The following is a 27240-nucleotide window of genomic DNA, read 5'->3' as shown; positions in this document are numbered from 1 at the left end:
AACATTTCAGTCATTGTTCATGTTACACAGGCTCCCTATTCTTGCCACGGAGAATTCAAACTGTAAATAAAAATTCCTTGCAGAGTCTCCAGTATTCAGCCTCCAAGAATCTTTCCATTTCACTGATTATGCATGTCTTTTTTAGACATAGTGACAGACTGCTCTCTCTCAGTCCTTGCACAGGTTGTACAGCTCTGCTGGAGCTCTAAGCTGGATGAAAATCAAACTCGGGTTTTGGGCATAATTATGTTTTTTTTCACAGGATCATGTATCTGTTTGTTTGAGATGACAAAACATGTTTAGTATGGATTGTTTTGGTTTCTTTTGCAGAATTATCTGTTTTTTTTTTTGTTAGGCCAAAATTAATCTGTGTATTATTTTTTTAAAGCTTTTTCTCACCTAATTTTTGAGTGTCTCTGACAGCACAATGTCTATATTGTCTCCTTGGCCTTGTATTCAACCTTCTAAATACTGATTCATTACAGGAGCACGCAGCATGGCATGATGGGTCACAGGCGCTCAGCTCTCCGCCTCCCTGGGCTTTTGTTGTGTGGTGCACAGCTGAGGCAGATGCTGAGGGGCACTCACACTAAATTGCCTGAATGAGGGCAAATTTCTCTTGGCCACTGAAGTGGACTGCACCGTAGCTCACTGAGTCACAGTTTATCTTCAGCACAGAGAGGAAAAGGGATGCAGCTCAGAGAGGCATATGGCCATTAGAGAAAGAGAGAGATCATTTAAACTCATATTTTGGCTTCCGTTCGATGTTAAAGATCTCTGAGCACCATGGCAGTGTTTACCACAGCACAAATTATTATGTGATGTGTGTTTTGGCCTTATTTTTTTTTCCAGCAGACTGTAAAATGAATTTGAAAGTGTCATGTCTGGGAGCGTGTTACACTCAAGTGTAAACCTGGAAAAATAACTTCCCAAATTTAATTTTGCTCATGAATACAGTCGATGAAAATTGAAAAACTGAACCAGCGCACTGAAGCATCACATTATTCCACATTTGCCTAGATCTGTACTTGACACATTTTAATTTTGCAGCGATCAACACGAAAAAGGTCCGTGTTTTAGTTTTAAAAACTAAAAAAATTAGTTTTTTTGAATTGAATTGTCAGGTTTATATTTGATTATAGTTGATTTTAAATCTGTATTTAAGGTAAATCCTTTTTTATAGTGAACGGCATAGGCTACAGTACACAGATCTTTTTGGCCTATGACAATATGATAAAGATGATATGAGATAAAATATGCACTATATTAGAATACTTCAATATCACAGCCAAAAACCTTTCAAGCAGCCACTCTTTAACAAGAGATAAAAATCTGAATCATCCCCTCTGTGGCAGCTCAGCTTCTGCTGCCTCAGCCTCTTATTTTAATGTGTTCTGCCCTATTATATAACACATAAATATGATGATTACGTCAGTATTCCAAGTGATATTTTTCACTTTCATTTTTTAACACCTAAGATTCACATAATATACATCCTGTTTTCTGCAGACTGTGATTGGAGAATATTAAAAATTTCAGATATAATTTATTATTTATAAATTATGAAAAAGAAATTAAGATGATTTGAGAGATAAGCCTTATTCTGTGTTTATAGATGCTACAGAAAGATCTGGTATTAAAAGTTAAAAGCTTTGAAATGGATCCACATAATCAGGAACCAGTCATATTTCTGTGCTAGGGGTTCCTTTTGGGTTGACTCATAAACATTTCTTTTAGAGCTAATGAACAGTGACTGTAAGCTGCTAGCCATCTGTTATTCAGTCTTATAGTTGAAAAGTAATGCACAAATGAGAGGCCCCAACTGTCTAAAGCCTTGCAGATATCGATGCCTGAGACTGGAGATATAATAAGGCAAGCACCAGCTGAGCCTTTGCTCTTTAGACATCCAGTAGTTTTATTGAATGGTACTGTATAGAGTGTTGAATTTATAGCTCTGTACAGTATGTAGTTAGCTGGTAGAGACATTCAAGCCTACTACCACCAACGGCTCAACCACTGAAGGCAGCCACGGCGATCAGCTGAAATTGTGTGTTCATTGTTTTGACAGCCTCTTCAATGTAAATAGTCACTCCTCTGAGGCTGCACTGCTGCCTCCAATCAGAGAGGGAGAGAGCGGCGGACAAGCGGTGATGTCAAAGTAAGGGGAGAAGGGAGCGGAGAAACACGTTTCCATAGCAACTGGTAGAAATGAGTATAACTGTGGTTGAGAGGCATGAGCAGCAAGCAAATACTCACTATTTCCTTAAAACTAGTAAGTTCTGAAACTGAGCACTTAAAGAGCAACTCACAGATTGGTGACCTCAGTGAATAAATGTAGAGAAATATGAAGCAATAAGATTAACATAGCATTAAGCATCAGCAATAAGATTTAACAGGAAAAAAATGTGTTTCTATGCATGAAAATGGCAGTTATAGTTGTTTTTTTAACAATTATACTCAGTTGAATTAGCATGTTTTGACACAGTGTGAGATGGGGAGAGTATTACCTGAGTTACTTTGTAGTTACTTATGTGGTAAAGCTATTAGCAAACCAAAAGAACATTTATGTTTTACGAGATATTAATTTGTTTTCAAAGCAGTATGTTGCTGCTATTTCACGTTAGGATTGCTTCTTATTATTTAAATTGTGATATCAACAAATTGGAAAGTTATCAGACATTAAAAATACATACTTAAAGCACAGTTTGTTTCTTTTAAGCCGAATCCGTGACCATTGCTCCCACCGGAACCTGTACAATAAGCTTCTCCTGAAAGTGAAAGTGAAGCAGCGGCTTGCACTCAAGGAACCATACCAGCTATCAGCGTCCCACAGTCCTGACTTCAAAATCCCATCCAGAACTCCATCTTATCTGGAGGAATGCAAGCCTTCTCTCTAAAATGAGTGCTGCACTCAATTTTTTTTTCCTGTGACAGACACAGCACAGGAGTCCTGCTGCTTGACCTGCACAAAACAACCATGTATGAAAAAAGCTCCATCCCTCTTCCTGCCAGGAAGGCTGTGGGCATGATATTCTGTACAAACAATAACTCATCATGATAAAATCTGCAAAAACAAAGCAGTTAAAATAAAATAAAATGTCTTGCAAAATGTACAAAATGATGTATTGGCTATTTGAAGATGCCTTTCCAATAAATATTTTTTTTAATTAAAAGTTAAATTATTTTGGTGTTTAAGGCTTAGACTGTTCATTTCAAACTGGAATCCCAGTGCTACATTTTCTGAGATTAAATGTTTCCCATCCCCTTTTTTTTGTAATTAGATGGTTTTCTTGATACCAGTATGAATTAGGAATCAAAATGTGTTCGGAATTTTTGAGTCTGTGTCTGCTGCATTGTGAAACCGACCAATTCTCAAGTCAAATGTTGAAATGCATATATTATTGTCATTTCAAATGGCTTGCTAGCTGTAATTTGTGCATTGTAATAAATAAATCTGGTTATGGTTTGCTCAAGTGACAAATGCATTAGTTGAGTTTTGTACTTGTAATAACAAATCAACACCATAAATTGGCCTAAGTTTGTAAATCATTGGCAGCTTTTGTAGCTTGTTGGCATGGGACAAATCATCACTGAACACAGATGAGTCAGCCTCTTTCAATATATTATAAACACACTGGCACCATTACTGAGCAAGAGGCTCTTGATTTCTGGAGACAGTTGAATTATAGAATCATTTGCTTTCCGGTTATTTAGAAGCTGCCAATTAAATGCTCTTTGACAGTGAAGCAGTGGCGCACGTATTCTTATTTGTGTGTCCCTGCTGAAAAGCCAAATATGAATAATATAAATTTTAGTAATGTATTATGAGCTTCCTTGCCCTCATGGCAAGTACACCATTTATTTGGAGGACACGTTCAATCTTTTGTTTGGTTTAGACCACAGATAGCAAGCTGATGTTTATTACTGTGACTGTCGGTTTGGCAGGCTTAAAGTTTAAGTGTTTGAATGTGTGTGCATTTTTTACGCTGGCAGAATAGATGATGAGCATAATCCCACATGGCAAGTGAGGCGAGTCACGGCTTGGGTCGAGGCTTACTACAACATCCGACAGCCTAGGCTTCAGCACCCGGAGTGTTCTAAGATAACTACAGAGGCCAGAAGAAAAAGGCCAAACTCTGCATAATTTTTTTTATCCATATAGTGTACTTGCCCTTCACATCTTACCAGCTACTTTCAAAATAACAGTGTGTTCCTCTTGGAAATGTAGATTTAAGATACAAGCCATGCTAGAAAAGATAGGTTTAAGCTACATGAGGCTATTAAAGGTCCTCCAGCTGCAGCCACTGATTGCTGTAACCCAGGGACATCAATGTACATAATTTTCATTCATGAAATCTTACCCTTCCATTACTGCCGTTACATACAAACGCTTGTACACACGTGCGAGCACATGTGCATGAAATTGTGCATGTGCTGTAGTATAATACCCTATGGCTATTCTGAAGAAATGGCAAACATGATCCTTAAATAGAAACTCGTACACAGAAATGATAGCAGAGTTTCAAGAAGGATTTTTGCTGCCATTTCTGGTCCCCAAACCACAGCTGTATTCAGATAGATGGCAAAACATGTTTTGCATTTTCCAGCATCATGCTGTGATCTGCATTGAGAAGCAGCAAATAAATAAACTATGTAACTGATGATATCTTACCAATAATAATTTCGTTTTTATACATGTTAGTATGAATTTAATGAGATTTCTCCAAGACTAAAACACCACTGTGTGGTTGATGACCTACAGAGTCATGAATTATTGACACTGCAAGCTGTCTCCTATAGTCATAATCAGCCTGCATCCAAATATGACATTGCCCAGAGCTACAGAAAATGTTACATCACAAATGAACTGTTAATGTCAGGAGCATAGTTATTGTTTGGATGCAGAAGAAACAGACAAACAATGCTAGTGTTTTCGTGATGTAATTTTGACTGTTTTTCACTCATAATTTGTTTGTCGTTATTTCATTTAAGTAAGACTTTAATTTGCAGCTTAGATTTTGGGTGAGACAAGCAATCTTAAACCAGTTGTTGGCAGTTGATTTTTAAATTCCAGCCATATTTTGTTTTAGTCAACAACAGCTATTATTTACAGTAATTATCTTTTTTTAATTTCTTTTTTTATTACAGTTTGTCTGTTTCTTGAGTCAGATTGCAAATTGAATTTTCTTTGAATACTTCCTGACAACCTTGCATTGTAACTTTAGTTCCTGGGTTGTTTATTGCATCATAGGCGGACACGTTCAGGTTGATTTGGATGAGGCACTCCCCAGTGGGACTTTTTTGTGTTCATTTTATGTAACAGCAATTGAATGCCAAGTTGAACTGCAGGGAAATTACATGTTTCTTCAGAACTGGGTCATTCTTTTCTACTTGAATTGTTTATTTCTCTGTAGGTCCCTCATCCAGTCTATTGCTGGGTGCCTTAACGGCTAGGAAACATAGCACAGGTTTGTGTATGGTACTGCTATATGAACGCAAGTTTTATGAGCCTAAGGTAAGGTTTGGCAATTAGTAGTACATAGCACCTTCTGATACTCTTTAGACCATCTTCTGCTATCCTCATTTTTAGGTCATTGTTCCAGCGTTAGTATTTAAGAGCCATACTTTCCCTGTAAATTGTTAAAGTTTAATTCTTATTGTTTGTGTTTTATGATAAGGTGTTTACAGTTAAAATAGTGCAACTCAATGCGATCAAGCTCAAATATCTAATATGATAAGGAATAGTAAGGAAGGAATGGATGTAAAAAGTTACATTGCATTTACATTCTTTGATTTTGTGCGTTAAATTTTGTTTTGAAACTTTACAAACATTTGTTGTTCCTTGGGCAAAGATGTTTGGGGTAAACAAATTTAGTTTTGTTTTTGGATGCTTCATTATGGCTTCGTTTGAACAGAGGCTGTGCAGAGGGAATGAAGATTTTGGAAGATATCGGGGCCTTAACACACAACACAAACAGGACGTCATTTATATGTCTCTATTGAATCTATATGTAGAGCCTTCAACATAGTTATGGTATTGACTGCATTTATTCTTGGGCATGGTGTGCCTGTGTTGGTCTCCAATTTTGCTGTAAAACACTAGTTGGAGGTAGGGTTTCTTTCTTTGAATTGGTCTGTTCTCTTCCAGTCAGTTTGAAAAGTGGCTGCAGGACAGTAGAAAATGGGACAGTAACAGTCATTAGCGGCTTCGTTGAGACAATGTGTAGTTATATTTATTGGCAGATGCATATGAGGTTAGGGCTGTGCGATATGACCAAAATCTCATATCCCGATATAAGACATCTATCGTCCGATTACGATGTAAATCACAAAAATTTTACATTTTCTGTAAATTCTGTGAATCTCGGGCAGCTCAACTTGCGTGAAGTTTTTCCAGCTGGGCGTCGTGTACCTGGAGTCGAGTGTTTTAACCGATGCATGAAACTATACATCTTTAGACATATGTTGTAACGGCTGCTGTTTCTTTGTGAGTATTTATTACACGGCGTGCTGCGGGGAAAAGCCGGTTCTAACATTTGAGTCTAAGGTTTATTTTTTAGCACCTGACGGCTCTGTTTTGCTTCTCATCCGTAAATACTCTGCATACTCTTTTACGTGATTCGGTTTATTTTGAAAAGTCTCAACAGGATCTTGAGCTTTATTGTGAAAGGGTTTTGTGGAAGATAAACAAGCGGACACGCGATGGTTTTACCGTCGTTGTTGCTAACCACGATGCATAAAATCAGGCGTTTGTCCGTCTGTAGTGTGGTTATATTAAATATAAGAGAAAGAGAGAACTTTAAGAAATTAATATAGCCACTACAGTGACCATCAAAACGATGAAAAAATATTGCTGTAAACAGTTTATTTTGCGACACCACGAAACAAACGATAGCATACAATGAAACAATAGATGTTTTTATATCATCATCCGATATATATCGTTATATCGAACAGCCCTATATGAGGTTATGTCTTGGGTTTCAGCAGGATTTGTGGATATGATGCACCTGCGTCTCAGATTTGTTGCAGAAGTATATGTATTGTTTTTGGCCTCATAGTTCACTCTCTTTGTACTGTGAATATGCTAAACTAATGAAGCTGAGATGTATTTATTTTTGTATTACTGTGCTTGTGTTGTAACAGATGAAAGTATTTTCCCCACAGTTTTCTCCTTTTTATTTGATGTTGTCTTTACTAAAGCCAAAAAAATTGTCCAAAGAACCCATACAGATTTATAATTGGACAAACTAAAGTTGGGTAATCAGCTCAGTGTTTGGCTTTCCTCCATCATGCTTAGACTGGGTGCCGCAAAGTCACATGACAACACATGTGGTGGTATGATTTAAAAGGTACCATATATACTGGGAGGCGTACTAACAGAATTTAAAACAATCAAATGTAATAACCAACATCGGCAAGATCACATTGATTAGAGGTGAATACCGGTTTTGCTTTATTTTCAGTTAATTGCCAAGATGTACTGGCAGTTACCTGATAGCAACATTAGCCATCTGTTATCATTAGCCGTTAGTTATCATTAAGGTATCTGCTAGCATCTGTGGCAGATAATAAAATGACAGTAATGTGTGAGCTTGGAAGCAAACTTGGCAGCCCTAATAGTCTGTAACATTGAAAGACAGTGTTAATTTAACAGGACACACACAATTATGTGTAAAAAGTGTTATGTTTCCCTTGAAACTGAGAAAAATCTACTAGCAAGTAGACAACACCAGTGGCAGTCTATTTTACCAAAGTCACAAGAAACACAGCTGCACTCTATCTATCTATCTATCTATCTATCTATCTATCTATCTATCTATCTAATCTGTGCTATGAAGTATTTTCCTGGTAATTGGTATTTTTAGTATGAAAACAACCTGTAATACAGTACATAGAGAGAAGTTTAATAATCTGAAGGCTGTGACTGTTCAATATATACTCTATCCAGCAGTTGAGTCATTTCAGTCTGGACCGTTTAGATTAGGTAGATTAACCAACTGGCAAACCATAACTGCTACTTCTGGAAATATGCTACAAGTAATGCTATAAATACTCTTAAGGTAGGGAATTAAGAAATATCAGTTATTGGTAAACCGTGCTTGAAATGTATGCTACAGGCAAAAATTATTTTCCTGCTTACTCTTATCTACAGTTCTACTCCTTTAAGTTCTTTGATGTGGTGATCCAGTCTAAGCTTACTTCAATTGTTCACTTGGGATTCAGACAGTGTTTCCTACTAATTACCAATAGTGTGGCCGCTCACTAATCTAATTTGCGCCACCATAGTTTCATAATGAAACAGAAAATATTTACACTCTTTTCATATTAATATGAAAAGCGTATTTCATTCCCTGTAAGCTATGTATTGCAGCCAAGAGCTTGCATTCAAAATATTTGCAATATTTGTTTTCCTATACAATCTGATTGTGTGGGAAATGTATGCATATTAAATTTCTAGACCACAAATTTGCTTCTCTTCAATTTTGCCACCCTCTGCTTTGAAAGAGTTTTTGCCCTTTAACAAGACGAACTACAGTAGCTTGTTAGCCTCACTAATGTATGAAAAGTGAGCTGCTCGTTGGAGAGCAATTACCCTGTCTTCATAACTCTCAGCGAAGAAGAGCAACGGTTCTGCCTTCAACCTGAGAGAACCAATTAGTGCTTGGCCTACTGAACAATTCCATTTGGAAAACTCTCAGATGGTGCAGGTGTGTTGCTACTGTATTCTAATACCCTACAGAACAAGGAAAAACAACATTTGTTGAGTGGAAGGGAAGAGGATATGGGATCATGTGATAAAATTTCCCTTTGGGACTTGAATGTCAGCCTGCTCGGAGGATATGAAAGTGGTTTTGCATTGTTGATTTTAATAGGAAAAGCAGCATTGTGAAGTATACTGACAGGCTTTAGAGTTGGGCTCACTGCTTTTTGACTTCGTGACAATAATTCAACCCATACAGTTGGGAGAGTTAGATGAAAAGTATAGGTAATTTCTGTCACTACTCACCAAGTTTCTTTCTATTAGTTTAACAGTTATCATTACTTAGCAGTAGAGCAGGGCGATATGACCAAAAATATTTATCACGATATACATTTGAAAATTTGCGATAACGATATAACTGACGATATAATTGACACTAGACAAAATGCTTTACAACTCCACAACTTTATTAGTGCAAAAAACCCCATCAATGTATTTTCACTTAAACAAGCAGCTGTTTTTTATGTGCATTAAAGTTATATAAAAATGTAACAGTGCAAATTCTTCGCTGACAGTTTAACCAAAAGGCATTTCCAGTGGAAACTGGCCGACATATCCTCAGCATAACCATGTATAATATCCACAAAACTTAAAAAGAGATTATACACACAATACGGTAATATTATGTTGAAGCACAGTACGTATCACTCCGCGAGGCGCCTGCCTAATATAGCCGTAATGCTCCGACAATCCATCAAGCGGTGCGGGTTCGTAGCTTAGCAAAGTCGTACTAAAACATTTGACAGATTTTCGAGCGCCATGTACGACATAAAATCGTTTCGAGGTCAGTAAACACAACCAGGATTATAAGGGGCACTGTCGATTTTCAGAAAAATCAAAGGATTGATTTTAAGTGTGCCGTATTTTCCAAACAACACGGTAATAACGATGGCCCGCTAGCATGCGCTACCAAAAATAGTGTTTTGTTGTGCATCTGACGGACGAAAGCTAAACTAGTTCCACACCACTGAAGTTGCAGCAGTTTTACAAACCAATTCTGGTTCATCCGTTTCATTTAACGGTCCACTTTCGCTCTTCTCATTCTGCGTCGCCGCCATGTGCGTATGAAAACAAAGGCCCTGCGCATGCACGTTTTACCCATATTCTATCGCGATATTTCATTTTCCTATCGTTGCCCAAAATTACACCGGTATTACCATGAACGGTATGATATAGCCCAGCCCTACTTAGCAGGTTTACAGAGAATAGATTGGTACAATTAGTCTACAAACCTTGATTTTGGTGATGAGATGATAATTTTTTCAGGCTTTTACAAGGCATCTGTTTTGTCTTTTGTTTGTCTTCAAACACTGCAGTGGTGAGCATTTAGTGTGTTATCAGTCATCCTGCAGCCTTTGCATTTCTATTTTATATTAGAGTACACTGTAAATTCTGAGTTGATTGGTTTTTACTGTGCCACTTTTAACACTCCCACGAGCGTCCGTACTACCTGCCCCGGGAGTTCTCGCATGTTATCGCGATAACAGCGTATGTCCCCCCCTCGGCCAACGCGGATGCAGCCTGTGACTCTCTCCACTCTGTGGTCAGCAGACTGCAAACACAATCACCGAGAGCCCTTCTCATAATATCAGGGGACTTCAATCATGCCTCACTGGACTCCACACTGCCCACCTTCACCCAGTATGTGACCTGCCCAACCAGAGACAATAAAACACTGGACTTACTGTATGCCAATGCAGAAGAGGCATACAGTTCATCACCTCTCCCTCCCCTGGGCAGATCTGATCACAACCTGGTGCACCTTGTCCCTGTGTATGAGCCCTTAGTGCGCAGGGAGCCACCAGCCACCCGCACAGTACAGAGATGGTCGGAGGAGAGCGAGGAGGCTCTTAAGGATTGTTTTGAGTCGAAGGTGTGGGAGGTGATTTGTGATGACCACGGAGAGGACATCGACAGCCTTACCACAGGCATTACTGACTATATAAATTTCTGTGTGGATAACACCGTACCTACCAGGACTGTACGGTGTTTCTCCAACAACAAACCTTGGATTACCCCAGAAATTAAAACCGTCCTCAAGCAGAAGAGGAGGGCCTTCAAATCCAGAGACAAAGAGGAGTTGAAAAGGGTGCAGAGAGAGCTGAGGGGACTGATAAGGAATGGGAAGGACAGCTACAGGCAGAAGATGGAGAACCAGCTTCAACAAAACAACGTTGGTGAAGTCTGGAGAGGCCTCAGAACCATCTCGGGCCACAAACAGCAGAACTCTCTGCCTGGGAGGGATGTGAGATGGGCAAATGAACTGAATCATTTTAGTCAAAGGAGCTTGCAAAGAAAAGCGTCTGGACTTCTTTAAGTTTACTTGAAGACGTTTCACCTCTCATCCGAGAAGCTTCTTCAGTTCTAAGGTCAAATGGTGGAGAGTCCCAGATATAAACCTAGTGGGAGTATCCCCCCACAGAGGGACAAAAGGACCCCCTGATGATCTTCTCGCCTGATGATCTTCTCGCCTGAGCCAAGGTGTGAAACTGGGTGTGGGTCCCAATCAGCCAGAGTTTCGGGTGTGTTCATTGTGAAACCTGGCCCCACCTTATCATGCGAATTCCTGAGGTCAGATGGCCCAGGATGTGAGTGGGCGTTAAGGCGTCTGGGAAGGGATCTCAAAACTGGATTATAGATGGCAGAGAGTTGGTGTCGTAAACCCCCGCCTCTGTTCAAAGATGGTCGCTCACAGTGGACATAGATGGCTTCTTTCACTCCTCTTTCAAACCATCTGTCCTCTCTGTCCAAAATGTGAACATTGGCATCCTCGAAAGAGTGTCCTTTATCCTTAAGATGCAGATGGACTGCTGAGTCTTGTCCTGTGGAGGTGGCTCTTCTGTGTTGTGCCATGCGCTTGTGAAGTGGCTGTTTGGTCTCTCCAATGTAGAGGTCTGGGCTACATTGGTCTGGTCTGGTCTGCCCAGACCTCTACATTGGAGAGACCAAACAGCCACTTCACAAGCGCATGGCACAACACAGAAGAGCCACCTCCACAGGACAAGACTCAGCAGTCCATCTGCATCTTAAGGATAAAGGACACTCTTTCGAGGATGCCAATGTTCACATTTTGGACAGAGAGGACAGATGGTTTGAAAGAGGAGTGAAAGAAGCCATCTATGTCCACTGTGAGCGACCATCTTTGAACAGAGGCGGGGGTTTACGACACCAACTCTCTGCCATCTATAATCCAGTTTTGAGATCCCTTCCCAGACGCCTTAACGCCCACTCACATCCTGGGCCATCTGACCTCAGGAATTCGCATGATAAGGTGGGGCCAGGTTTCACAATGAACACACCCGAAACTCTGGCTGATTGGGACCCACACCCAGTTTCACACCTTGGCTCAGGCGATTAGAAGATCATCAGGGGGTCCTTTTGTCCCTCTGTGGGGGGATACTCCCACTAGGTTTATATCTGGGACTCTCCACCATTTGACCTTAGAACTGAAGAAGCTTCTCGGATGAGAGGTGAAACGTCTTCAAGTAAACTTAAAGAAGTCCAGACGCTTTTCTTTGCAAGCTCCTTTGACTACGATGACCTGGATGACTGAGAACCTTCACAGACAACTGAATCATTTCTTCAACCGATTTGATTCAGCCATGAGGCAGTCTGCAACATCGGCTGCAGACTCACCCACCCCCACTGCTGCTGTTCCACCTCTGACACCTCAGACACTTCACACCTCCTCTATTCACCCTGCTCACTCCTCCCCACCCCCAACAACAGCATCCAATACACACTCAACACAAGGCTCCAGCCTGTCTCTCTCAACCACCCAGGTTAGGAGGGAACTGAGGAGGATTAATGGCAAGAAGGCAGCGGGCCCACATGGCATCAGCTCGAGGGTCGTCAGGTCCTGCGCGGACCAACTGTGTGGGGTGATGGAGCACCTCTTCAACCTGAGCCTGAGGCTGGGAAGAGTCCCACAGCTCTGGAAAACCTCCTGTGTTGTACCAGTGCCAAAGACTTCACGCCCCAAGGACCTCAACAGCTACAGGCCGGTGGCTCTGACATCCCACCTGATGAAGACCCTGGAGCGGTTGGTCCTGGCTCAGCTTTGGCGCCTAATAAGCTCATCACTGGACCCACTTCAGTTTGCCTACCAGCCTGGCATTGGAGCGGATGATGCCGTCATTCACCTCCTACATCGTTCCCTCGCTCACCTGGAGACCGCTGGAAGCACTGTGAGAATCATGTTCTTTGATTTCTCCAGTGCCTTCAACACTATTCTTCCCTCGGTTCTAAAGGACAAGCTGGTGAACTCTGGAGTGGACCATCACCTCACTACCTGGATTTTGGACTACCTCACCGACCAACCACAGTATGTGAGGACTCAGGGCTGTGTGTCGGACAGGGTCGTCTGCGGTACGGGGGCCCCACAGGGAACGGTTCTGGCTCCGTTCCTCTTCACCATCTACACTGCAGACTTCTCCCACAATTCCACCCAGTGCTTCCTGCAGAAGTTCTCTGATGACTCTGCAATAGTCGGCCTCATCACTGATGGAGACGACAAGGAGTACAGAGGACTGACCCAAGACTTTGTGGACTGGTTCCAGCTGAACTACCTCCAGATCAACGCCAGTAAAACCAAGGAACTGGTGGTAGACTTCCGCAGGCACAAGCATTCTCCACTGCAACCACTGAACATCCAAGGTATGGACATTGAGGCTGTGGACAGCTACAGGTACCTTGGTGTTCATCTGAACAACAGACTGGACTGGACTCATAACTCAGACGCCCTCTACAGGAAAGGGCAGAGCAGTCTGTACCTGCTGCGGAGACTCAGGTCGTTTGGAGTGGAGGGCCCACTCCTGAAGACCTTCTATGACTCTGTGGTGGCTTCTGCTATCTTTTATGGTGTGGTCTGCTGGGGCGGCAGCATCTCTGCCGGGGACAGGAAGAGACTGAACAGGCTGATCCGAAGGGCCAGCTCTGTTCTAGGATGCCCTCTGGACCCAGTGGAGGTGGTGAGTGACAGGAGAATGGTGGCTAAGCTGTCATCACTGTTGGACAACATCTCCCACCCCATGCAGCAGACTGTGACAGCACTGAGCAGCTCCTTCAGTGGGAGACTGCGGCACCCACGGTGTGGGACGGAGAGATTTCGCAGGTCTTTCCTCCCCACTGCTGTCAGACTCCACAATAAAGACTTTAACTGATCAAACACACACATCCACACATGTGCAACACTAAGTGCAATAATCTTTTCTGTCATCGTTGTATTTTTACTCAGTTGTATATAGCATTTGTATTCTATTTTTATCTTATTGTATATTTATTTTATTCTACTGTATATAGTATTTTATTTTATTCTATTCTGTACAGTTGTGTACTGTATTTATTCTTATTGTATCCTAATTTTTGCCTCATAACTTTTGCACTGTCCACTTCCTGCTGTGACAAAACAAATTTCCCACGTGTGGGACTAATAAAGGTTATCTTATCTTATCTTATCTTAAATTCTCAAAGTCATCATACTGTTAAAATTTCAGGGGCAAGTAAATGCACAGAGAACATTGCCATTTTACTCAGTGTGCTTAGTGCTAGATGCTAATGATGTTAGTTACTGTGACATTCCTGCTTTGTAATGTAAAATCACCAGCTGCCCCACATCCTACCCATCTGCATAATGGCCACTTCACCTTCCTAATCCTAATAGTAGATCTTTTCTCCTCTTATCTAAGGGAGCTTATTCCATTCAACCTTTGCTGGACCATTTTCTGTATTAAGCATCCTACAATGGACTTATCACATTAGTCAATTTAAAAACATTTTCCGCAGCCAAATTTTGGTATAATTATTATATTTTACATTTCCTTATCACTTCGTTTCATTATAGTTTCAGCCATTTTTATGTCATGGATGCATGCATGGATGTTTTTGCCTATGTTGTTTTGTCTGGGTTGAAAACTATTGTTTACGCAAAACCGTTTTAGACACTGAATGTGATAATGGGCTGTACAAATAAACTTCTCTTGAATAATTATCACTGGCGTGCCTCCTCTGCAAATTAGTTGCCTGTTTGTTTGACTAAATAAATAAATACAAACTGTTCTCATTCGTTAGTCCAATTAAAACTAAATTCATAAACCTTTTCCATAAAATTAGCATGACATTATTTTTATTAGACACTTTTATTTAAAAAGAATGACAAGAGTGTTGATATCAGGATTTTATGTTCCATCACTTTGAATATAAAATCCTTCTGATAAAAGTGAAATGACAGGCACATTTAAAAATACAACTGTAAGACAACTGAATAACTGTCTTTTCATTAATACGACACAGTACCAGTCACTAAAAAAAATATAGCAAACATTTTATTTTCAGCTTCATATCAGTAATTGCATCGATTCTAAGTTTGGGTAAAGAGCCGAAGGGATTTATAGATCAACAGTTAATCTATTAAGCAAATATATCCAGAATTTCTGGTATCATCCTCTCAAATAAAACAAAAATATACACACACATATGTGAGCTTAGCTTAGCATTGGAGTAGTTGCTTATATTTCACATATTTATTTACAGTTTATTGGGCAAGCTTAAAGAAAGGAATTGTGCAGATTTTAAAAAAAGAATAGAATATAATAAGAATCTAAAAAAGTATTGTTAAATATCTGCATTCTGATTATTTAATTTCCTTCTTAGAAATTTATATATTTAAATATTTATCTATCTTTCTGTGACTATATGTAGTTAAATATATATATATATATATATATATGTATGTATATATATACATATATATATGTATGTATGTATGTATGTATGTATGTATGTGTGTATGTATGTGTGTGTGTGTGTGTGTGTGCGTGTGTGCGTGTGTGTGTGTGTGTGTATATATATGTATGTGTGTATGTATATAATAGACACTTGTATGCACCTACATATGTATACGTAGGTGCATCTGATAAGCTACATGTCTGTAATATTTAAGGACTTCTTCCTTCTGTATTTGGTGACTCAAACAGAATTCTGTTGCAGATACAACGGCCGTTTGGTGAATATCACATTTGAGCGTGAGAAAATTGAACATAATACAACAATATTGTTGGGTTTTGTTTAATCTCTTTAACCTTGAACTGTACTTCACATTTAAGGGGATGTATCACTTTTGTGGGAAGACCTGAAACAAATTGACTAAAATAAAATCAGTTATTACCTGTTTGCTCCACAAGTCGACAATATAGAAATAATTCTGCCAGCTCCAGACATCTTTTTTTTTAACTGACTGTGCTATTTTCCCGTGTCAATCGATGCCCCTATGGAGACCTTCTTGCCTTGACCTTTAGTTTGGTACACAGCCACACAGTCTTGCTCATGCATGATATAGAGTGGGATTTCAGGTCAATCTCGACACCGTTCTTAATCATCCACTGGAACCCTGAGTGCCCCCTTGGGAGGTTCTGCAGGAAGCAAGTCACACTTTGTTCTAATTAAGTACAAAATGTTTCAGGGCATCATTCTCTTTGTCAGATAATACAAATCTCTTTTTCATCCAATCTTTGATGAAGTGCAGGCTATCACTGAGAGGCATTACATTCATCTTGCCAGACGATGTAATTTCTAAAAATCAAATAGTCTTTTAAAAATAATTCGTCTCAAGGTACACTGGGAGCACAGCACTGGTTCCAGCTGCTGAATTTTAGCGGAATATTTGCATTGCTGTGTTGATGTTATTTCTCTTGATAGGACAGGAGGACTGTAGGCAACAGAGGAAAAGGAAATGTCCATATTGTCTGTTGTTGTTTTCTGAATGTGCATGTTGATTGATTTTATTGTTTGTACTGCTTTTTAAGTTTCGGTAAAAAAAATATGGACGAATGTACAAAGATAATATCAGGTTTATGTGGCAGAAAACTGAAGCATATTCTTTAAAGTGCAGTAAAGTGTAGATAGATGCTGGCTCCAGCAAGTCTTTGGATCCTTTCCAGTAGAAATTAAAAGTGCTATTGAAGGTACACTCTCGGTTCTGGAGGAAATAAGATATACACTCAAGTGCTGCTCTTAACATGAGCAAATCGAAGACCTTAAAATATATTTTTAAAGAACCCCACAGTCGTATTTCTGATTGCCTGCAGGTGATTGCTTCTGCCTTTGCATATAGATGAAACACATTGATATGCAGACATTTGCGCATCTAATTAGCCTGTTTCCTGTTTTAATAATTGTTCCATCCCAGTGTTGAAACATTGTTAAACATTCTTAATCAGCGCTTCACTTAGTGGGTTGATTCTAATTTTGTATTGTATGTTTGTTTTTCTGTTGCAGTTTCATTGGAAGTACAGATCACACCAACCCACGGTGAGATTAGTCTTGGAGAGTCCAAATTCTTTGTGTGTGAAGGTAAGTTTATCAAAATGTTTATATATATATTTAAAACTTTTTTAAAAACTGCACCTTAACAGTTCCCCCACTTTTTAGACTGTTTTGCAAAAAATGAGTTTAAAGTGGTTAAACTAGACAAAACATAGCAGAGGTCTGTGTTTCTGTTGGAATCAGTTCTTATCAAAAAGTCTTCCCCATGTGTTAGGTGTATGGATAAATATGCATGGATATTTGTGGTACAAATACACAGTATTGCTTGATCAGCCACACTTCCTCTTCTGCAGGATTAAAGTGGACAACTACACCCCCCTTCATATTTTATGTTAAGTGGTTTTCCGGTTACTTGAATGTGTATCATACATTCATCAATCAGTCATCAATGAATGATGAGATTAAGTGTCCTTTTGTTTTTGGTTTGTTTGTTTGTTTAGCATCAAACCTTGAAAACATATAACATTTTCTGATGTCTTAGTTACTAGACACAGCTAAAATGCATAAACCACACGCTTCATTCCTTGCAGGAGCATGAACCACCTACAATGTACAGTCTGTGGGCAGTGGCTGACTGCTCTGATTTGAAATGTGTTACCCTATAGATACCTGTTTCTTATGTACTGCTCTGTTCTGTATGTTGTCTTAGTTGTAGGCGTTGCCAAGCACATAGACTGGTTTGGACCAAGCGGGGACAGGATAGAGCCGAACAGACAAGACACAACAGTAACCCGTAACGATGAGTCATCTTCCACCCTCACGCTGTATAAAGCCGGGACGGAAAGTGCTGGGACATACAAGTGTGTCGCTACCAATGGAGACCAGCAAGCGGAGTCGACAGTCAAAGTGAAGATCTTCCGTAAGTCCCCCCCCCCACCGCCCCACCCCACAGTATACGGTGCACACTCCAAATTACTGAGTGGTGTGAACACAGAAGAAAAAGAATCATGCTCATTGAACTCATAGTATTTTATTGACTGCTCAAGGGCAACACATTATTCTTTCTTTTCAAGTGAGGATGGATTTTTCATCAGTTCAATAAATGGTCGGAAGACCATTAGAAGGCTGCTTAATGATCCTGTCTGTTGTGCAGTTCTTGTGAGTAATGGATTTTATTTTCCATGAATGCCAAGCATCAGCAATTGTCCGTCAGAGATGAAATTATTTTCCAAACAGAACTTTTCTGTTATTTTGGGGCCTGTTTCAGGATGTTATTAGAAGTGGTCACCCATATTAACAGTGATGCACAATGTTGTGCACAGAAGTGTACAAAACATCACAACTTCCTGTGAATGAACATTTGTACAGTACCAGCAGCAGTTTGCATAGTTAGTTCAGTGCTACAGCTTGCAAGCCATATAAGAGATAACCTGTAACTGCTTTTGCCCCATGCAGACGGCCAGTTTAACAGGAGCAGACTTTACATTTAAACTTTTACCGACCATTTCAAGAAATGAGCTGCGCATTACAGCTAAATGGCTTCATATGTTAAGCCTCGATGAGATTGCTCTATAGCTTTCCAGTTCGGAATCCAATTCTGTCACTTGTGTCCTGCTGAAGTCTGTCAGGTAGCAGTTCTGCTTCTTTCTAAAAAGCTTCCAGCAAATTCCATTAACCAGTCAATTTTAGAAATGGCTTGGCTAGACATTGCTTCAGTTCTGGTAACTTGAGCCAGGGGAGCTTGTTTAGGGTGATAATAAAATGAATGAGATTTTTGGTAAAAAATGTTAAGCATTCCTTCAGTCTGATCATTTTCAGTTGTGATTTATTAACATAGACAGCACTACTTTTAAAGATAGTGTTTCACTAAAACATAGTGCCATAGCAGGGCAATCATAGAGAGTGAAAGAGCTTTAATGAACCTCGTTATGTCACTGAGTGAAAAATGTGCTTGTTTTTTTTTTTTTTTTATATTCCAGAAAAAATCACCTTTCAAAACGCACCCTCACCCCAAGAGTTTACTGAAGGAGACAATGCCAACATTGTTTGTGATGTTGTTAGTTCACCTCCACCCACTGTCCTCTGGAAATATAAAGGAGCAAAAATACAGATGGAAAAAGATGGTAAGTTTATGAGCAATGCAGAATTTATATTTCAGTTTGTTTTCAGTTGATTATAACACAGAACAACTAGGTGAACAAATTTCAGAATTAATGAGGAGGGAATAAGATGATTTCAGCCATACTGACCATTACTTCTCAGGATGTTATAGCTTGCTTTTTTATTGTTTATTTTGTTTGTTAGCCACGAGATTATGTTGATGGCTGCAGTTTGGTGAATCAAAATGTGAGATGTCCGCAACATTATCAAGATGTAACTCAGTGATATTGTAGTGTTGCACTTATGTTAACAGCCAAAATAAAACAAAAACAGATTATAAGGCAAAATGGAAACTGTAGTAAAAATGCACTACATAAACAAAACACACAGCCAATGAAATATTTAATAATATATATATATATGCATATACAGATCCTGGTGTTTGAGTCATAAAATGACTCATCCACTGCTTTTGTTGCCATTCTTCTCCGGGATTCACCCTGTGCTTTGAAAGGGAAAAATTAATTTGATTTTGAATTTGAAAATACAATTGACTCTCTGTTATTCACCCTTGACACTGAGCAGTATAATAATGTGTACGGCAGTGTTATTGCTCAAAATAATAACATGCGCTTATGTGTGGGTTGCAATAGTATTTTTGATTATTATGTGACTACATTTATTCGGTTCACATTTTATCCCAGACTGAAGGAGTTCATGTGGGCTTTGCTTAGATTCTCTTCTGTTTTTCTGGAGCTCGTAAAATGATTGTTGGATTTATGGCCTCAAATTTGATAGTTAAGGTAATATCAAATAAGCAATAAAATGACATTCCAGTTTTTGTCACCAAACATTTCAGTGACTAAGATGTTAGTGTTAAAATGTTTAAGTTAAACAAAGTCTTTATAGCTTAGTTGATTCAGATAGGAGTTTTCTTTTTTGATGCCTTACTCACTTCTTTGCTAACAGCTGTTTATCATGTAGCATTTACTGCTGTTATTAACTTGCCAAATATGCATACCTGAAGATATATTATCTTTTGCTTCCTTCCAGTTCGGTTTAAAGTACTGAACAACAATCACCTTCAAATCCGTGGCATAAAGAAGACGGATGAGGGCTTGTATACCTGCGAGGGTCGCCTGATGGCGCGCGGCGAGATTGATCTGCGTGTCATCAAGGTCGTTGTGAATGGTTAGCGACCCTCTCGTCCCCTCACGCTTTTTCCTCTTCCTTTTTGTTCTTGTCTGAATATTTTGTGTGTGGCAGGTGTCCCGTGATGCTTAAATAAGCTGTAGATCCTTAGAGGCGACCAGGCTCAACATCAATGTGGAAACAGTTGCCCAGAGCAACCGTGTATCAAAGATGTTTCATGCTAATGAAGTCTGTTTCCTGTAACTTCTGAGCCTAGCAAATGAGTGTGTCTAAAATAAGTATTTTGAATTTGTCGCTGCTTCTGTTTCTGGTTTTCCTCTCACTTGCTGTCTTTATATCTAGAGCTATACTATATTCTGCATATGTGTCTGCCTATTTTATTTTTCCCTTTGTACCTTAGTGCTCCCGACAATCAGGATATGGCAGTCAGAGGTAAATGCTACAGCAGACGTTTTGCAGCCGGCCATCCTGACTTGTGCTGTTGATGGTTATCCTGAACCCATGGTGACCTGGACAAGGTAAACCTAATAATAAAATATCTTCGGTTGCATATGCTCTAAGTACAGTAAATACCTTTTTGTTATTATTATTGTTGTTTTTTGGCATTTGCATCTTTGTACATTGATGTGATTTATACTCGTAGATCACTTTTTGCCTTCAGAGCTCAGTTTTGGTCCATACTGACATGATGGGGTCAGCTGTACATTTATGATGTGAATCTCTCATTCCATCACATCCTGAAGGTGTTCTGTTGAATTAAATTCTAGAGGACATTTTGGCACAGTGAACTCATTGTCATTTTCAAAAAAAACCCCAACAACAACAGTTTGAGATGATCAGAGCTTTGTGACATGGTGCTATTCTGTAGGAAGCAGACATTAGAGGTTGGGTACACTGTGGTCATAAAGGGATGGACATTGTCAGCTATTCAGGTAGTTTGAGGTTTTTAAACAATACTCATCTGGTACTAAGCAGCCAAGTAAATATTACCCACATCTATTAGATCATCACCATCAGCCTAAACATTTCAGGAAGGATTCATGTGTTGTGTTGTTTACATCAATTTGTGACTCTACCATCTTAATGCTGAAGCAATAAATAAGGCTCATCAGACCAATTGACATTTTGGCAATCTTCTATTCTGTTTCCTGTTCTTAGCTGGCTGGAGTGACACCCGGTGCGGCCTTCTGCTGCTGTGGTTCATCACTTGCTGCATTTATTGCCTGTGTCTTTTTAATTGGATTACTCTTACTTTTCTGTCAGCTTGAAGCAGTCCGACCATTCTTCTCTGGCGTCAACAAGGCACTTTCACCCAACGAACTCCCACTCACTGGATATTTTCTTTTTTCGGAGCATTGTTTGTAAACCTTAGAGTTGGTTGTGGGGGAAAATCCCAGATCAGCAGTTTCTGAAATAGTCACACCAGCCTGGTTAATACCAACAACCGTGCCACATTTGGAGTCACTTAAATCACCTTTCTTCACCATTCTGAGTTCAGTTTAAGCTGCAGCAGCTCATCTAGTTGAAGTCTGTATGCTTAAATGTAGTGCGCTGGAGCCAAGTGATTGACTATTTGGATAGTTGTACTAATGAACAGTTGAACAGATGTACCTAACAAAGTGGCAGGCAAGAGTAGGATGACTTGTAAAGATCACTTATTTTCTTAAGTTAGTTAGTTAGTTAATTTAAACCCTGTTAAAGTTTAAACAAATCAGTTAATCAAGTTTAATTTTATATAACTGCCGAACTTACCTAATAGCATAAGCAGCTACATCAGATTTTTGAGCTAAATGCTGACAAATGTCCACATCGGCACCCTTGGATGCTGTGCTAACATCAGCTAATAAACATTAAACAAAAAGCAAAGTTGATAATTATGGAAGTGTCATCAGTTTTACATGTAGCAAGTTATTACGGTTAATTCTGGGGGGTTACATATGTGCATGTAAAAAAAATTTCTATGGTATTTCTTTTAATAATTATTGACGCATTTCATTCTGAACAAAAGTACATTTTTAACAGCAATCAAATACATATTTCTGTCTGAACTGCAGTGAATGCGGGAATAACCAACTGCCAGACCAACATTTCAATTCATAGAACCATTTCGTTAAAATCGTGGGTGTCGGCTCTGTAAAGGCAATTGTTGTAAACACCACAAATGACTTACACGTGGCGTCAGGAGAGATAAAAGCTGGCAGCAACAGACTAATGAGGCAGGGCTAATCAAAAATAATGAGCTGCATAGTTTGTATGTGTACTGACCAAATATCAGCTTGTATCATCTTGAAAATAAGTGAACATATTTTTTTCTTTTTGACATTTTTTTCCATTGATCTTTTTTAACAAAAATGACTAATTTCCAGTATAATTTGTATAATGCGTTAGAAGTGGCAACTGCACACTTTTCAACCCTTCCCCTATCACTAACCTGTAGTTCGAATAGCCCACTAAATATAGGCTGCTGGGTGCCTTGCTTTCAGAGAAAAGCTATATGATAATGCTTTATTGGATTGAGTTTCCCATCCAGTACTTGTCTATATAAAGACTTTAGCATGCAGTTATCTGAATAGTCAAACCCAGTCTCCATGAAAATATCTATACAGTAATGTGACAGGAATGCTACTGGCTCTATGCACTACCTCAGTCCAGCCTACAGGTCAAAGTAACTATTATGTGCATGCAGGGCACTCTAGGTTATTTGGGATACTCTACTAACTGATTTATTCATTGCAGTAGGATACTTAATCACAGGATATCAAAGGAGCATGTAAACAGTGAAACATGAAGACTAGCATGACAACAATAGCCACATTATTCTGTGCCTATCAATGGCTCCATTCAGAGCCATTGATAGGCTTCTGCTTTGTTAAACTGTTCCTGTTCATCTGTTAACTCGGCACAAAACTAAGATCCAGGGTCACAAAGAGCAGACAGTTCAAGAGCCAAAAGTTGGCCTTTTTTTAATAATTTATACTCTACTAGGTCAGAATAAAAATAAATGAGATGTTTTTGTAGAATTGAATGTAAACAACAAATGTCAAAAGGAGTGCCAAAAAATATTATGCTTTTTTAACATTGTAATTTCACTTTGTAATTTGGTGATCATGAAACTACTATTGGTCTGTCTATAGATGTACATAACTAGATTTTTTTTAGATGGAAGGATGATGAAATTTGAAATCCTGGTAAAAGTAAATCTCTGAAAATGTTGCAGCTGAAGAAGAGTGCTTAAATTTGTGTGGATAAATGGATACAGGGTTTAACACTCGCCTTTTCTGCAGGAACGAAGTGAACCTTGAGGCGGGAGAGAAGTACAGCTTTAATGAAGATGGCTCAGAAATGACGATAATGGATGTTACCAAACTAGATGAAGGAGAGTACACCTGCATTGCCAAGAACAAGGCTGGAGAAACTGAAAAGGAACTCAGTCTGAAAGTGTTTGGTAAGACAGATTGTTTTGTATCGTTACATGAACGAAAGTGGAATTATAAAATGCTCCAAGTGTGTGGGAATGAGGTATATGTGTATGTAGGTGGGAGAAGAACAATAGTACGGTTTTGTGTCTGTTTTCTTAGGCATTCAAAATACGGTGTGTCGGTGTGGGTTGTGATTGTTTCATGTTGGGATGGAGCCTAAGGATTTAGAGAGCAAGCCAAGTGGGATGAGCTCAGCTGAAATCTCTAAACTCCCTTTTTCCCCCTTTGTTTTTGCCCACTAGGTTTTCTTGTCACTTCAAAGTGACCGTAATTTAAAGCCCAATTATAGTATCAGTGCCAGTCTTTTGGTACCTTATCAGTGAACTAGCCGAGGGAGTTTATTTTTCAAATCAAGAGAAGTGGCAATAGCTCGATTCTTTAGAGTTAGTAAATGACTGTTGTATGTTGCCATCATTTAAGACATTATTTTGTGAAATATTTCCACAAAGCTCCGGTTTCTTTACTTCCGTTTAGCAAAAGCTACAATCCTGCGTTTTCTGTGATGGCACAGGATCTTTCTTGGAGGAAGTTGTATGTAGTAACCCCAAAAAGTTGATTTGTTCATCTGGACGTAACGTTTTCAGTGGGAGAACGTCCAGGTAAACAGTCTTCCTCACCTGGATGATCCATCAAAACATTGTATTTAGTAATGTGTCTGGATCAGTTATGAGTATATTTTAGAAAGCCATCGTCAGTGATGCTTCAATACTAAGATTTACCATTTACAATGGGTAAACAAAGAGCAGAGCCTCCATTTTAATCCACTGGACCAAGAATTATGAATGTGTTTGAATGTAGACCGTGCCATTCATCTTAAAAAAACAAAAACAAAAAAACAGGTGGGGGACAAAAAAAAAGTCATTTTAATTAGCTTGAACTTAAATAACTTGAATTTTTATTAGATGAAGCTGGAATCCAACCCAGTATTTACATCAGAAATTAATTATCTAGTAAATCTAATTATTCAGCCGTAACCTGACGGGGACAAAAGCAGGTGGCAGAAATTGACGACAAACATATGAATCAAACAGATAAGAATTTGTTTACTTGCGGATCGGATATTAGTTAGACACACTAAGTGTGCTTTTAGTGATAAATTTGTCAGTTATGTTCAGACTTTGTACCCTTCAGTATATTTCTTGACAGAATTTAATGACTGCATTTCGACATGTCAACATATTTCAGCGTGAACTGTAATCAGAATACAATCAGTATGTCAGTAGCCTTTAAAATGTTCCTTTAAACTGCATTTAGTTCAGTGTTAAAGTCATTTCAGGCTCATTTTCACTCAAATATTCACATCATCTCTATGACAGACATCTTTTCATCAGTGAGATAGATTACACTATGACAAATGATTGATGAATGATCAGTATATTATGTGTCTAAAGCTTTATACAAATACGGTTTATTTAAAGCATGATTGCTCCAGTAACATACAGTAAATGTTTTAGTGCAGGGGAATTGACTGACAACCTGACAGCTGCCTTAACGTCCACAGAGTCACAGAGTTTGAAAGCTGTAACCATAGATTTTATTCTAAGCTGATAATAAATCACTGATTATAAATCTGGTCATTTTACACACAGAAAATAATGAACTGATGAACTGGGATTTAAATATTTGTAAAAAGATAAATGCTCTAAATACTAAGAACAGACTGCAGACCTGCAGTCTGTTGTGGTATGCTCTTTAAAAGTGACTTTTAGAATGAGGAAATGAGATTAAGTGTCAGTCAGCTGGTTCAGACGTAGTGGGAGGGAGAAATCAGAGGGAATGTCAAAGTTTGTGGAAGAAAACTTGTCAGTGAGCAGGTTAGATTCATGGTGTCCGTTACTGGGTCACAGTCGATTTTCTTTTTTTTCCTAGAACAGAAAACCCAGCGTTTCCCTCATCTCTTGGTTAACAGGCTCAGTTTTTTCCAAACCTGGCTTCTGGAGTAGATCCCTGGAAGTATTGTGTTAGCCAGAAGCAGGACTAGTCATGTTCTCTACAGTATATACTAAGGACAGATGCTTCAGTGCTTAGCTGAAGATACAGTAGACCATCCTTAGTGAAAAGAAATGAGATCATGTTGAAACACTGAGTGTTCACAAAAAACAACCTGCTTGACAAATGGCACAGATCATCACACTGTGATTTCCATCTCATTCATTTCTTGCTAACATGTATAAAGATTTCTTTCAGTTCTTTAAAAAACATGTGCACAGGTAAATTTACAACCTCCTTTTGGGAACTGCTGTATTCCCAGCTCTTAGGATTCTCATTCGTCAATTTTATTTAAAGTATGCAGCAATGATAATAAAGGTAAAAATTAAAAGTGGCCCATCTCTTCAATAAGGGAAGAAAATACGGGCTGAAAGCAGGTTATACAACATTTCTTGATGCAACAATACATCTTTTTATCTTTTATGTTGTTTTAGTGTAACATTAAGAGGAAGTTTCAAATTCCTGTGTATGATCTGTACATATGGTTTTTGACAATGAGGCTGACTTTGACCTGACATTTTTTGGTTTATTTCTTAGAGTTTCATCTTAAATTCTCTATCGTATCATTTCTCAACCTTGTGACATTTTCCATCTAGGTCAGGAAAAAGCAATTGCATATAAATTAATTATTTTAACTATTCAACCACTGCGCTAGCCTTGGGAGGTTGGGGCCTGGGTCATCAGCTAATACAACTAATCTGGGTCTTACAGCCTATAAAAGCTGGCCTCTGTCTCTCTTTCATCCACCTGGCATCAGCCGTCCTTTTAAAATGCTAGACATGTTATTTGTAAAGCTGTAAATCCACAGATGAACACTAATACGTGTGCCAGAACAGGTGCAAGGGTGAAATACAAGCAATAGAGGGCAAGCTACCCAATCCAATTTACTAACTACTCTCAACATTAGTCTTCAGGCAGATACTGGTCATGGCTACTTATGCACTGATTCCACCAGAGCCCCAAGCCTGTCCTTTCACCCATGTTCTCCATCAAATTCACCCGAAAACAACACCCTTCTTGGGCTCCTTTTTATATCAGCTGTTTAATCTAAAACTGAAGTGTACCTTTACTAAATTACCAAAACCAATCTAACTTTAGGGTATGCTTTTATGTGACATAAAACCTTAAACTAAGAATCTTAGAAAATCAGTTTTATGAGCCTTTGGAAATTGGAATACATAGAATGATATTAGCCTAGCAAATAGCAAATAGCTCCTTAACATTTCTGAATGTAAAACCTATGTACCTAATGTTTTTATGATAAAGTATTGGAATGGATCAGGCTTTAAATAGCTCATGCAGTCTATTTAAAAAGCTATGATCTGAATCGTGCTGACTGCCTTTTGACAGTCGTGGCTGTAAGTACAAGTTCTTAAATGCTGCTTCTTTGTTCATTTAATAATTATCAGTTGAGATCATAGCAGTTAAAACCAAGTCGCAGTTGTTTTCTTAGGCGGCAGGTTACAAATTATATTTACGATCCTGTCTGGGGCT

The 27240-nt window shown here is 39.0% G+C and overlaps 1 protein-coding gene across 5 annotated transcripts in view; it reads left to right on the top strand.

The window, feature by feature from the left end:
- ncam1b (neural cell adhesion molecule 1b) overlaps window positions 1-27240 on the top strand; it is a 79158-nt gene that overhangs the window by 20280 nt on the left and 31638 nt on the right. For all 5 annotated transcript variants that reach the window (XM_084950548.1, XM_084950551.1, XM_084950549.1 and 2 more), the window contains 6 exons: window positions 17039-17113; window positions 17736-17945; window positions 19006-19149; window positions 20180-20317; window positions 20679-20796; window positions 23563-23723. In XM_084950548.1, the coding sequence (XP_084806674.1) occupies window positions 17039-17113; window positions 17736-17945; window positions 19006-19149; window positions 20180-20317; window positions 20679-20796; window positions 23563-23723 (846 nt within the window). The remainder of the gene's footprint in view (window positions 1-17038; window positions 17114-17735; window positions 17946-19005; window positions 19150-20179; window positions 20318-20678; window positions 20797-23562; window positions 23724-27240) is intronic.

This window comes from Perissodus microlepis, chromosome 14 (genome assembly GCF_051167445.1).
Source record: "Perissodus microlepis isolate ML-2025 ecotype Zambia chromosome 14, ASM5116744v1, whole genome shotgun sequence".
Classification (NCBI taxonomy): domain Eukaryota; kingdom Metazoa; phylum Chordata; class Actinopteri; order Cichliformes; family Cichlidae; genus Perissodus; species Perissodus microlepis.
Note: the sequence above shows the minus strand (reverse complement) of the source record. Positions and strands in the feature narration are given on the sequence as shown.